Source organism: Choristoneura fumiferana, chromosome 14 (assembly GCF_025370935.1).
Source record: "Choristoneura fumiferana chromosome 14, NRCan_CFum_1, whole genome shotgun sequence".
NCBI lineage: Eukaryota > Metazoa > Arthropoda > Insecta > Lepidoptera > Tortricidae > Choristoneura > Choristoneura fumiferana.
The window spans coordinates 10,417,447-10,429,208 of record NC_133485.1 but is presented as its reverse complement, the minus strand read 5'-3'; the positions used below and the strand labels follow the sequence as shown (position 1 = coordinate 10,429,208).

The 11,762-nt window shown below is 40.4% G+C and overlaps 2 protein-coding genes across 2 annotated transcripts in view; both read right to left on the bottom strand.

The window, feature by feature from the left end:
• Positions 1–11,386, bottom strand: part of LOC141434988 (uncharacterized) — a 12,745-nt gene extending 1,359 nt beyond the window's left edge. Inside the window, exons 1-9 of the mRNA XM_074097483.1 lie at positions 11,159–11,386; positions 10,198–10,322; positions 9,524–9,795; positions 8,849–8,968; positions 8,267–8,482; positions 3,940–4,154; positions 2,681–2,907; positions 1,138–1,304; positions 7–305 (exon numbers count right to left, since the gene is read on the bottom strand). Of these exons, the coding sequence (XP_073953584.1) occupies positions 7–305; positions 1,138–1,304; positions 2,681–2,907; positions 3,940–4,154; positions 8,267–8,482; positions 8,849–8,968; positions 9,524–9,795; positions 10,198–10,322; positions 11,159–11,334 (1,817 nt within the window). The 5' untranslated portion in view covers positions 11,335–11,386. The remainder of the gene's footprint in view (positions 1–6; positions 306–1,137; positions 1,305–2,680; positions 2,908–3,939; positions 4,155–8,266; positions 8,483–8,848; positions 8,969–9,523; positions 9,796–10,197; positions 10,323–11,158) is intronic.
• LOC141435103 (ADAMTS-like protein 4) overlaps positions 1–11,762 on the bottom strand; it is a 441,311-nt gene that overhangs the window by 67,890 nt on the left and 361,659 nt on the right. The gene's annotated exons all lie outside the window — the stretch shown is intronic.

The window sequence follows — 11,762 nt, the reverse complement described above, 5'->3', positions numbered from 1 at the left end:
TCTCCCACAAGGATGAATCCCATAGGATCAACGGTGAGCACTTCTGGTTGTCTGAACTGTCCTTTCCTCTGACCTACAGAACCGAATTCAGTTATTTTGTTCTTGTCAGCTTTATTGTAAATTTTTACTCGTCTGTTCCCGCTGTCCAAAATGACGACTCTGTCGTTAGTGACAGCGACGCTGGTTGGTGCGTTCAGTTCAGTGACGGTCACCTCTCGGGTCTCCCAGTTGTTGGCTGAGTACGTTGTTTGGAGTTTGGTCACGACTCCAATTTGGTCCACGAATTTGCCGTCCGGTTGCAAGATCTGTAAGATGATGCAGTTTAGGTACGCTGTTTTTTTATGTATATAATTGAACTTTGTTTCAGATGCGGGAATTCATTGGAGCAAGATGTTAAAATATATAAGTTTTGTGTTTTCAAGATAGCGTCTGTCATTAATCGCTATTCTAATCTATTTATTAGTAGGTACTTTCAATCAGAAGTGGGATACAATGTTGCTTAGTCGTATTAAAGCAAAAACATATTGTGAGAACCCTGAACAGACTAGGGCCCTAAAATGATTATTAAAAGCAACGTGTCACTTCGAAAAAAGGATGGTATTGCCGTGTTCGACTTGGCAAGAATGGCAGGGTCACCGCCGTGCCCCCGGATGTTTGGCATATCCAAGCTTAGCAGGCATTAGATAAAGCTGTTTTGGCTGTTGCAGTTGAGAGTTGCTAATATTATCTACGTATAATTTTATTTTGGTAAATACTGGATAGATACAAGTGGATAAACTGGACCTACAGCGTTCTATATCAGATGATCATCATCATTCCCAGCCTATTTATGTCCCACTGCTGGGCACAGGCCTCCTCTCATAATGAGAGGGCTTGGACCGTAGTACCCACGCGGGTCCAGTGCGGATTGGGAACTTCACACATACAATTGAATTACTTCACAGGGGTGGGCAGGTTTCCTCACGATGTTTTCCGTCACCGTAAAGCTCATGGTAAATTTCAAATGTAATTTCGCACATAAATTTCGAAAAACTCAGAGGTGCGGGCCGCATAACAGATGATAACCCAGCCAAATAAAAAACTAATAAATCAAAAACTCAGAAGATGATTATGATTAGGTAGATACTTATGTCATACCTGAACACGGTCATTTCCAGTGTCGACGACATAAATTTGGTGATTGGCGTTGTCAGTGGCGATGCCTTCCGGCGAACGGAACATGCCTGCGCGGCTGCCCTTCTGGCCGATGGAGCGCGAGTACTCCCCATCCTTGTTAAACACGTGGATGCAGTGCTTCCATTTATCTAAAAATAGAGGGAAAAATTCGCTATTTATTACGGGGGACTTCATAAACTACAATAGCGGTGCTCCCTCAAGGCTGATGTGTTCATGTTTTTTTAATAGAATGTACCTACAGTCACCAGCCCCAATACCTGACACAACAAACCTGCATAAAATATCTGATACGACTCTATTTTTAGGGCCGGTAGGATGAGGTATAGGTGTAGGTATACACCGGAGAACGGTTTTAGCAATAATGCCCACATTCCACTGCAAGCGGAGCCGAGTCCGTTTAAGTCGCAATGGCGAACTGCACAGATGTGCTTCCACTGAATCTTCTTTTTTCAGCGGAAGGCGGGATGGTCGGGAATGATTCTCATGTCATTTTCAAGCTCAGTTACATACATATTATTACAATTTCTTTAATTCAATTCTATGGAATCAATGTAAGTACGGATATCCTTCATTCATCAGAACATATTAGTCATTGCTGCTCTCCACATAGTTCATCCAGTGCTTGAACTTACACCATTGAATTGCTTCGCAGGTTTGTGCAGGTTTTCACATGTTTCCTTCACCGCAGCCCGTGGTAAATTTCAAAGTAATTCCGCACATAATTTCGAAAAACTCAGAGGTAGCCGTTCGAACCCACGACCCTCTGCTTGAGAGGCGATAGGTCAAACCACTCGGCCACCACGGCTTTTACGGCTTTTACGGTTCAGTTAGTTCGATCAAAATGTGTTAAACTACCACCTGTCACGCACAAAACAGCGTTCTTTTTACAAGCTTTTATTTAGTTTCACCTGTCCCGTTGTCTGTCTGTCTGTAATAAAATCTTGCAAGTTAAATTCGACCAAATTCCAGTAGTTGGATTGAGTTGAAATTTGGTACACTTGTGTAAATTGCGTGACAATATAATAATCTGGTAGTGACATCCTGGTAGTTTGGCCAGGATCGCCTCCACAGGACGGAACTCTTCAACGGTTAATGGCATAGACTTGGAATTTGGTATGCAAATGTAGTTTGGGTGGCAATACAAGTACAGTCAGCAAAAAATGCTTGTATTAAAAGTGAATCTTTTACCAAAATCTTTGATGGCTTTTAAAACTTACTGGAGAGAGCGAGCCACCAGAGAGGCCGTTCAGCAGCAATGGACAACGTACTCTCTACATTAGGTAGGTACAATCAAGGAAACTGAACCAGTACCATAATATCATACCAGCATACCAGGGTGGAACCTTTCAGAATCAATTACTATGATTTCTATGGCAAATGTATGGGATGTCAACATGACGTAAGTAGCACAAGCTGGTACCTACGCTATTGAGTTTTATTGACTGTAGCTACTAAGTTATTTTCGAAGTAACACTTAAGTATCTTCAAACGTCTACAAACTTACCAGTCACAAAGATCTCTCCCAAGCTTTTCATGAACGCGATGTGGACCGGGCACAACATCCCTTCGCAGGTTAGCCTCGCCAGGATCTTTGCTTGTGTGCGTTCCACCACCAGCACACTGTGAGTGTCCATGCCGCACACATAGAGATGGTTGTTCCATGGACTGATGCCGACGCCGCAAGGGCGAGCCGTCTTACGCCATACGTAGTGGGGAATGAAACTACGGGATCTGGAAGGAACATTACATACGTTCATAATTTGTACACTTTATCTTGAAAAAAAAAGGTAAATCGTCCGTCATGTTGTCAAGTAGAGGCGTATTTAAAGATTTGGCTTCCGGGGCCAGCCGGCTTTGCCACCACATTAAGTGCTGACGCTAAAGTATTTTTACTCAGATTATGCTTTACTATCAGAAGGCGAAGTGCATAGTTTAAGCCCAGTGAAAAATTAAAAAGTTAAAAACATTTCAGTATCGCTACACTCGACACCAATGTCGCATACAAATTCCACGAGTCTTACGCATCTTTAGCCTTCTATGCTGGAAACGCGTGTGCAATCTCCTAGTCTTTCAGGTGTCCATGTTAGTGGTAAGAAGTAAGTAGAAAGAAGTAGCATTTTATTTTAGCTGTTCTATTAGCTACTTCAAGTTTCTATTAACTACTGTGTGAATAATAAAATTGTCTTAACTAAACGCCTATTAATTTAACACCTAACTCATTTACTAGGCACTCGTAAAGAACTTGAGTGCAGGCACTAGTAATTGTACTGGCACTCTTAGCAGAATAATTAAAACAAGCTAAATACGTTAATCCCTGCACAACACGGTACATTTTGTTTTGTAGATACCGTGGCGTATATCTGCAGACCATTCTATTCCGAATAGCTGTCTCATAAAATTCATCGGAGTTTATAGCAATTTAACTGGTCATACAACGCTTACGGGTGGAAGGTGAGTTCAGTCCCGTCTCTAGCCTTTAATCAAGGTAGAGCGAGATCGTCTACACCGCTTCCGCGCGTCTCAAAAGCCGCCATCATAATTTTATTTTGCACTGGAAACTGGAAAATGGCGCGTGAGAGGGACGGTACGATACGAACTTCGAATTTCGTAGTAGCCCTCCCCAGGACTGGGGTGAGTCAATGTTTTATACTGGCTTTACCACAGACCCTGTTACATAATGTCGAAAAAAATTGTTTTTGTTGGAATACAGGAATGAAAGACTGGAAAAGACGGTACTGGTAGTATGCTGTCAGCAAAACGTACCTGTAATGTAATGCCAGACTATCCTCGCTCTCTAAAGGATTATTTTGCTTGGCTGCTTCAGGCAAAGGCTCGTCGGATTCAGCCTCCAACGGCGTGGCCGAGTCCAACTCAATGCGGAAATTCTCCTTGTCGAACACGAACCGATCGGAGTCCCATTTGGACACGTCGGAGAGGAGCTGCACTGCATTCTGGTGCAGGTTTATGTATATGCTGACCTGGACAAAAAGGTATGATTTAAATAATTTGTCGAATCAGGCGTTACTTTGCGGAGGGTCCATATCAACTACCAACCTACGAGTATAAACAATTAATTTTCTCACCCGCGACCTTACGATTCGTCTATGCAACAAATGTGTGTTCATGAAAACCCAACTATCACCACCACCACACTACGCTAACACGTTTCGAACTCAACCAGAGTTCATCTTCAGAGCAACACACATCCATTTACCATGATACTAGATGTTAGGCAGATGCCAGATGTTAGAGTAGGTATAGCATAAACGTAGAGCCGTCGTAAGGTCGCGGAAGATTAAAGTACCCAATTGTTTATAGTTTATAAGTATAATTTATACTAATATTATAAAGAGGTAAAGTTTGTGAGGTTGTAGGGGGTATTAATCTCTGGACCTAGGTACTGAACCGATTTAAACAAAATTCGGTATGGAATGGATAGTTGGAGTCCCGAGAAAATATAGCCTGATATACATTCTATTTTTAAAAATACCCGCGGGATAAGGATAAGCGAATTCTGCGCAGACGGAGTCCCGGAGAACAGCTAGTTTAGCATATAGTTTCTTTAAATAATTCATTGAATCAGGCGTTACCTACTTTGCGGAGGTTCTTATCAATGAACTAAAACAATAACTTTGCTCGCCCTAGGTATGCGTGTTCATGCAGTTCCTCCACGTCCACACCTAACATCTGGTAGCATGGTGCATGGTGTATACGGTTGTCGAAAATACAAACTGAAATATGGATGCAGATAAAAACCAGAAAAATAAGACCAGCGCTGGGAATCGAACCCAAGTCCTCGGCATTCCGTGCCACGTGCTATACCGCTACACCACCGCTGGACAGTGGTACTGGTGGTACGGAACGAATTTCTCCTATGCACCACATATCTCAGCTTGTTTGTTTTCCTATTTAGTCACTTCAGCAGCGACACTAGCGACATCTATGCTGTAGCCCTCATCCAGAAGCTTTCAGCACCCCATCGAAACTAACCGCTCACCCGGACAAGAGATGTCGCTACTAAGCAATCAAATTAAGATCGATTTTGGATTCTTTTTGTATTATTTATTTCAACTCCAAATTTTGTTACTTTACGGTCATCCCGTAAAACTATCGAAAATACAAACTGAAGGATACACAGAAAAACCAGAAAAATAAGACCAGCGCTGGGAATCTAACCCAGGTCCGCGGCATTCCGTGCCACGTGCTATACCGCTACACCACCGCTGGACAGCGGCACAGACACGAATTTCTCCTATGCACCACATATCTCAGCTTGTTTGTTTTCCTATTTAGTCACTATGGTTGTACGGTTGTGTTGCTCTGAAGATGAGCTCTGGTTGAGTTCGAAACGCGTCAGTGTAGTGTGGTGGTTGGTGGTGATAGATGGGTTTGTGTGATTTGTGTGTGTTCTTACAGTGTGGAGGTGGAGGAACTGCATGTACACGCATACCTTGCATAAACGTAGCTATCATAAGGTCGCAGGTGAGCAAAGTTATTGATTTAGTTTTTTTTTTTCTTTAAACCTGGATTTAACGCCTGTGGACGAATGAACGCATTGGGTGAACACTAGGAGCGACGTTCCCGTAGGAGCGAAGTAATTTTATTTATTAATTTGATTTCAAATATTTACAGAATCCTCATTCATTCATAAACGTAGTTACAAAATAGTTGAATACATAAAAAATACTTATCACTTTTTTTTGTACAATGGATACTAGGCAACGGATAAACATACTTATATAGAGATAAATACATACTTAAATACATATTAAACATCCAAGACCCGAGAACAAACATTCGTATTATTCATACAAATATCTGCCCGGCCGGGAATTGAACCCGGGACCTCAAGCTTCGTAGTCAGGTTCTCTAACCACTTGGCCATCCGGTCGCCAAACTTCGAAACCTAGTTTCACAAAAATCTAGCAAAGCATCACACTTCGGTGTACAAGAGCATGTTTTATTAGGTCGAAATCGAACATCATACTAACGAACGAATTAAATTGTTAAACCTGGATTAAGGATCATAGCCATAAATTCTGACACTACTTAACCTTTAGGCCTTTAGGCCCCAAAGTTTAGGGTAATTTGGAGTTATATAGTTAACTCTGGTTCGTGCAAGTCCGCCCTTTAGTAATAAATAATAATCATTAAGGTATCTTGAACTAATATAAAGCGCTATGACATTAGTTAGTTGCCTTAAATCTGATTTAACCTTCTGTGGTGAAGCACCAAAAATATTTCTTTAAATAAATCTACAGATGTCACTTATTTTTCGCTTTTTTTATTTGTGTGTGTCTTAGAGTCGGTTAATTTAAAAAAAAGTTGTTTGCACTACACGTTTTCAGCCATTTATTGAGGGGGATGACGCGTCTACATTTCACATAAATGCAGATAACATGACTAATTTGGTCGTGTACTTTGATAGGACAACAGTGCGTGATGCCTGCTCACGTTATTTGTGTTTGTGTGCGGCAACTCTAAAGGAACATACAGAGACATAACTATAAATAGCTAGTTTTCTAATCAGCGGAGTAATCTCCCAGTGTACGGGTAACCACAGCTAAAAGGCAGGAAGAAGCTCAACGTGATATTATTGTTTTCAAAAAATAACGTTGTGTTTTTGGATTAAAATTTTACTCAGTTGCCCCAGAATTTAGAAACGTGGCTCTTTTCAAAGAACCGTGTTATATTTTGCAGACATGCTGTCTAGGTAACAGTTGGGAACTACAATTATCTAGAACTAATCATTTTGGGGTCCACTTTATAGCTTTGAACTCAATACCTCGGGCTAAGAAAGCTAATATATATATGCGAAGTTTAGTCTTTATCACGCTATTTAAATACAAACGGTAATAATTACGATATCATTCCAGCATAATAATGTGTTCTTATATCGCAGACCACGATTTAATCGAGTCAATTGCACCCCTGTCTATTCATAATCAATTATCAGATTAGCTTTCCAATGTAATGACCAAGATATCTTCGACGGAAAACGACAATGAACTAATTCAGAATGGATGTTATAATAACATAAATAACATAACTATAACTAAATAACATAAGCTTTTGCGCTTTTGATTAATCATAGATATAGATAAATACATCTCCTTCGAACGTGATTAACTGAATACGAACTACGACGGACAAAAGGGCTTCAAGCTTACAAAGTCTTAAAAAGTGACTCCTATTTATTTATTTACCTACTCCTTGTTTTATTCATCATCATCATCATCATATCAGTCATAAGACGTCCACTGTTGGACATTGGCCTCCCCCGTAGACCTCCTATTTTTATCAACCGATGAAAAAGACGGAGGAGGTTCTCATGTCGAAGCGTACATACATATTTTTTCACTTCTCATGCTCTCAAAATGTTACTTTAGTCTCTGCATATCGGGACTAAAGCTCCTTTTTATTCTCTGGGGAATAAAGTATTTTTTTTAATTTACATTGGAAACCCCTAAACAGCCAACACGGTGTTTGAGAATGGAGGATTTTTAGGGCGTAGATAACCTCAAAACGACAACTGTGCAAAAATATAAAAAAAACACGATTTAATCTCGTGAAACACAATGAATGATTTACGAAATGAATCTATTAAATTATATTAAGGATTAATTCATTATATTATGCATAGTCCAATTAGTTTTAAAATAGATTTCAATTTTGAAACTGTTGGCTAAATATGCAAGCTTTTAAAGCGTCATATTCATAAACAATAAAAGAAAAGAAAAAAGAGCGCGACAAAGTTTTTTTTGCATTTTGAATTTTGAACACATGGCCTGTCCATTAGTCGAGCCTACGTTTTTAAAAAGTAATATTGTAATTTTGAACAGAACATTGTTTTTTTTTCCTCGCATTCAAAGTGAAAAGTAGTGTTTAACGCGAGACTTAACAATCTTAATGCCACTCGCTCTTTATTTTAATATATATCTAGTGACTAATACCTATTATCCGCTTTAAGTATTTGAACGCCCGTAAATTCTTTAAGACATTAACAATTGTCTGGCGGGCACTATGTAAACTGCCGGTCAGACGCCAAAACAGGTTGCTAGTAATTACTCGCGAGCTCGGATCAACAAACCTTGTTTTTATCTTGAACTTGCTCCTTCAGTGACATAGATTTCTTTGCTACTTGCTGTGCTTCTTCCAAAGAATTCTTGAGTGCTAAAGCCGACATGTCCCCTGATCTTTGAAGGTCCGATGCTTCCTTGAGCAGTTTTTCTTTGCTTTCGATGATAGCGTTGATTTTTTCGTCGGCTGTTATGGTGATTTGCTCCGTTATGCGCTCGCAGCGATCCTGATTTAAATAAGAAAAGAAGATTAAAATTTAAAATTACATTGCATAAGATTTATTTATAAGTCAATGTTGCATAAAAATAAAGGGTAAAAGGATAAGGAGGAGTAAAGCGTGAGGCAACTTCGCGAGAGAGATTTTAAATACGACGTATATAACATTTTAGTTCTTAGTAGCGTACCTACATAGGAGGGGCATCTATAACTTTCATCACACCAATATTGACCATTTTAGAGCCCCCATTATTACAATTAATTATGAAAATTTAAATTATTTTGTTCGTGTTCACAAATCGTAAATCATTCGATCGTAACGTCTTCTTAGTTATTTATTATTTGGGAAGATATGGGTATAAGTAAGTCCTATTACCTTGTAATGTTCAACTTTGTGCTCCAGTCGCTCAGCAGCAGACTGCAGCTGTTTTAGTATTGATTCCACCTGCGTCCGCATATCATCCAAATGCTGAGCCCAACAGACACGGCAGAAATTCTGTACAGAATATTGATACCACTTACTTTATTTGAAAACAGACTACATCAATGCCCTAATTAAAACTACATTGGATAGCAAATATACCTACTCGTTCACAAGTAAGATTTTGTTGAAGTTGATGAGACCTGAGGTGTAAATCAAACCCCATCGAGAAATTTACATGGCATTTGTGTTCTGTAGAATTTATGAATTTTGTGATAAGTTTCCTGTAAATGACTCCCATGTCCCAACCCAAACTTGTTCAAGCGTCTTCAAAATCGATTGACGCGGTATCGGCTTAAGCTGATAAAAAACAGCTCCAGACTCTCGCAATAACAGCGATAAAGAGGTTGACGTGGGGACACCAAACAAATGCTTTCAAATCATATTCCACTATTGGATATAGGCCTCCCCCATAGACCTCCAGTTGCTTCGGTTGGCAGCGGCTTGCATCCACCGTGAACCGTTGTCGATGGGCGACAACAAGCCTTTAAACGCTTTTGACTAACTAGCCTTCTTATTTATAACATCGTAAAGCCTCGAGGTGGCTATCATAAACACGCAGATACACACCATCTTGCAGTGTTCACAGGCAGTGACGTCAACACTATCACACATGGTCTGGCACTGTGTACACCTCACACCAGCTGCGAATAAGTCCACACTCTGACCAAACGACGTCGCTGGGGTCATGGGCGGAGTTGATGTCTTCGGCTTATCATTACTGATACCCACGAGTTGGAGCAGGGAGTCTATGTACAGGTTCGAAGGCAGATTTTGGAGGAAGTTCGGACCTGTCACTTGGATTTTGGTGCCGCATATCGGGCATTCCAGGATTGGTAAGTCTGAAAATAAACGTCGAACTTATTGGTCGTAATATATTTAGATTTTGGATACGACGTATGTTTATTGTTTTAGACGTCTATATGAAATTGGAGACGTTGTTTCTTCAAAAAAAAAAACCGTAGCACAGTAAGTCGAGTAGTTACTTCATCCCGAAGGATCACAGAACATTGTTAAAGCAGGATGTATGCATAACTATGCATAAAGGCCATTTTATGGTGTATAATTGCGTCGTTAACTTTGACTAAATAGGTAGAAGTTAACTTAGTGAGTACAACCACTGTTGTTTTCTTTTTATTGTAGGTACATAATTTATTTATTTTAAATCTTCTCTAGTTCTCATTATTTTACTACGACTATTATTTTAATCGGTCTGAAACCTAATGATTATCATCAGTATCTACCTGCAGCGTACACAGCCAAGCAAGCCATGCAGAAAGTGTGCTGGCACGGCAGCATCTTTGGGTTGTGGAGAACTTCTAAACACAGCGCGCATTGCACCAGCTCTTTGATACCACCCGTTGATAACCTGCTCGCAAAAAAAGTTAAGTACCAACTGAATCGTGACCCACTATAGAACCTTTTCGTAGAAAAAGTCATAGTGACATCGCATTGCTTGACAAGGGGAACTCATTGTACCTAATATTATCTATTCTGTGGTGACACTTACTGTGAGAACGTTTTACGGTGGGTCAGGAATCAAATGGTTCGACTGTACACTTAAGCTACTGTTACACATGCTCGTTACTAGCATGCTATTATTAGCATTATGCTTATGCATGCTTATGAGCATGCCAGTAATGACCATGCTCATGGACTGTTTATATTTGCTAGCAATAAGCATGCTAGTTTTAAGTATGCTTCTAAATAAGCATGCTCAAACAAACACTCCGATACACATGCTTTTTGATAGCATGCTCTCTGCCAGTTCAAAGTTAGTGTTGCCACGTATTACCGTGTTCTACGGCTTTCAGGCCAAAAAATCTCAAAATCCACGGCCAACGGCTGCAACCCTGTGGCCGTTACTGGCACTTGAGGTATCCCATCTTAGGACTCTACGTTGGCAACGCATCTGCAATAGGTACCCCTGGTGATGGGGCTCGTGCTACTAACGAACATATGTGACAGTGGCTTCTGGTTGTACTTTAAGTACAATTTCAACCGCTATTTTTAGTCTCAGTCTGCTTGGTGCAACTAAATAAAAAAACCGCCCAAGTGCGACTTGGGAATACGCACCGAGGGTTCCGTACCTACATCTCTGAATAAGCATACCTACCTACATACTTATTTTTTTGGTGTAATATGAAAAACCGGCCAAGTTCGTGTCGGATCACGTCGGTAGGATTAGTAGGATAAGCAACTCACCTTCGAGTTTTTGTCTCCTGACTTTGTGAATACTTGCTAGACATGTGTGACCTGAAGAACTGCGTTTCCTGCCCGTTAGGAGTGGTCGGAGTCCTGGGGCTGACGTTAACATCCTTGTGTCCTTTAAAGCTTTTCAAGGAGAAAAACGACGGCTTCTTCTTTAATTTCTCCGCCATTACAACTTAACACTTCAAATTACAATCACAAACTGATCGAATTGAAAGGATAGTGTTATCTTGTTATCATTAAGTAAATCGTTGCTTCAATTAATACATAATTGTGATAAATAATTATCTAGCTTATATCGGTGGTCTGAGTGAACTGAGCTGTGCTGGTTATATTATAATAATTCCGGGATTAAGTATAATTTGTTTCTAGAAGGGGTTGTGCCGTGCCGACGGACGCCGAGCATGCCCTCCACCGTCAGGGTGAAAGCAGCACTAACACCATAATCGTGTTCTAAAAAAATATGTTTTAAACCGACCAGTGGTCCATCACGCCTATCACTCCCATTATCAAATCCTCTGTCCCACCAGATGGTAAGCGCAGATGAGACCCAAGATGTACTCGTAGCTCACTGGTTCAGTAACAGCCTATTCTGACC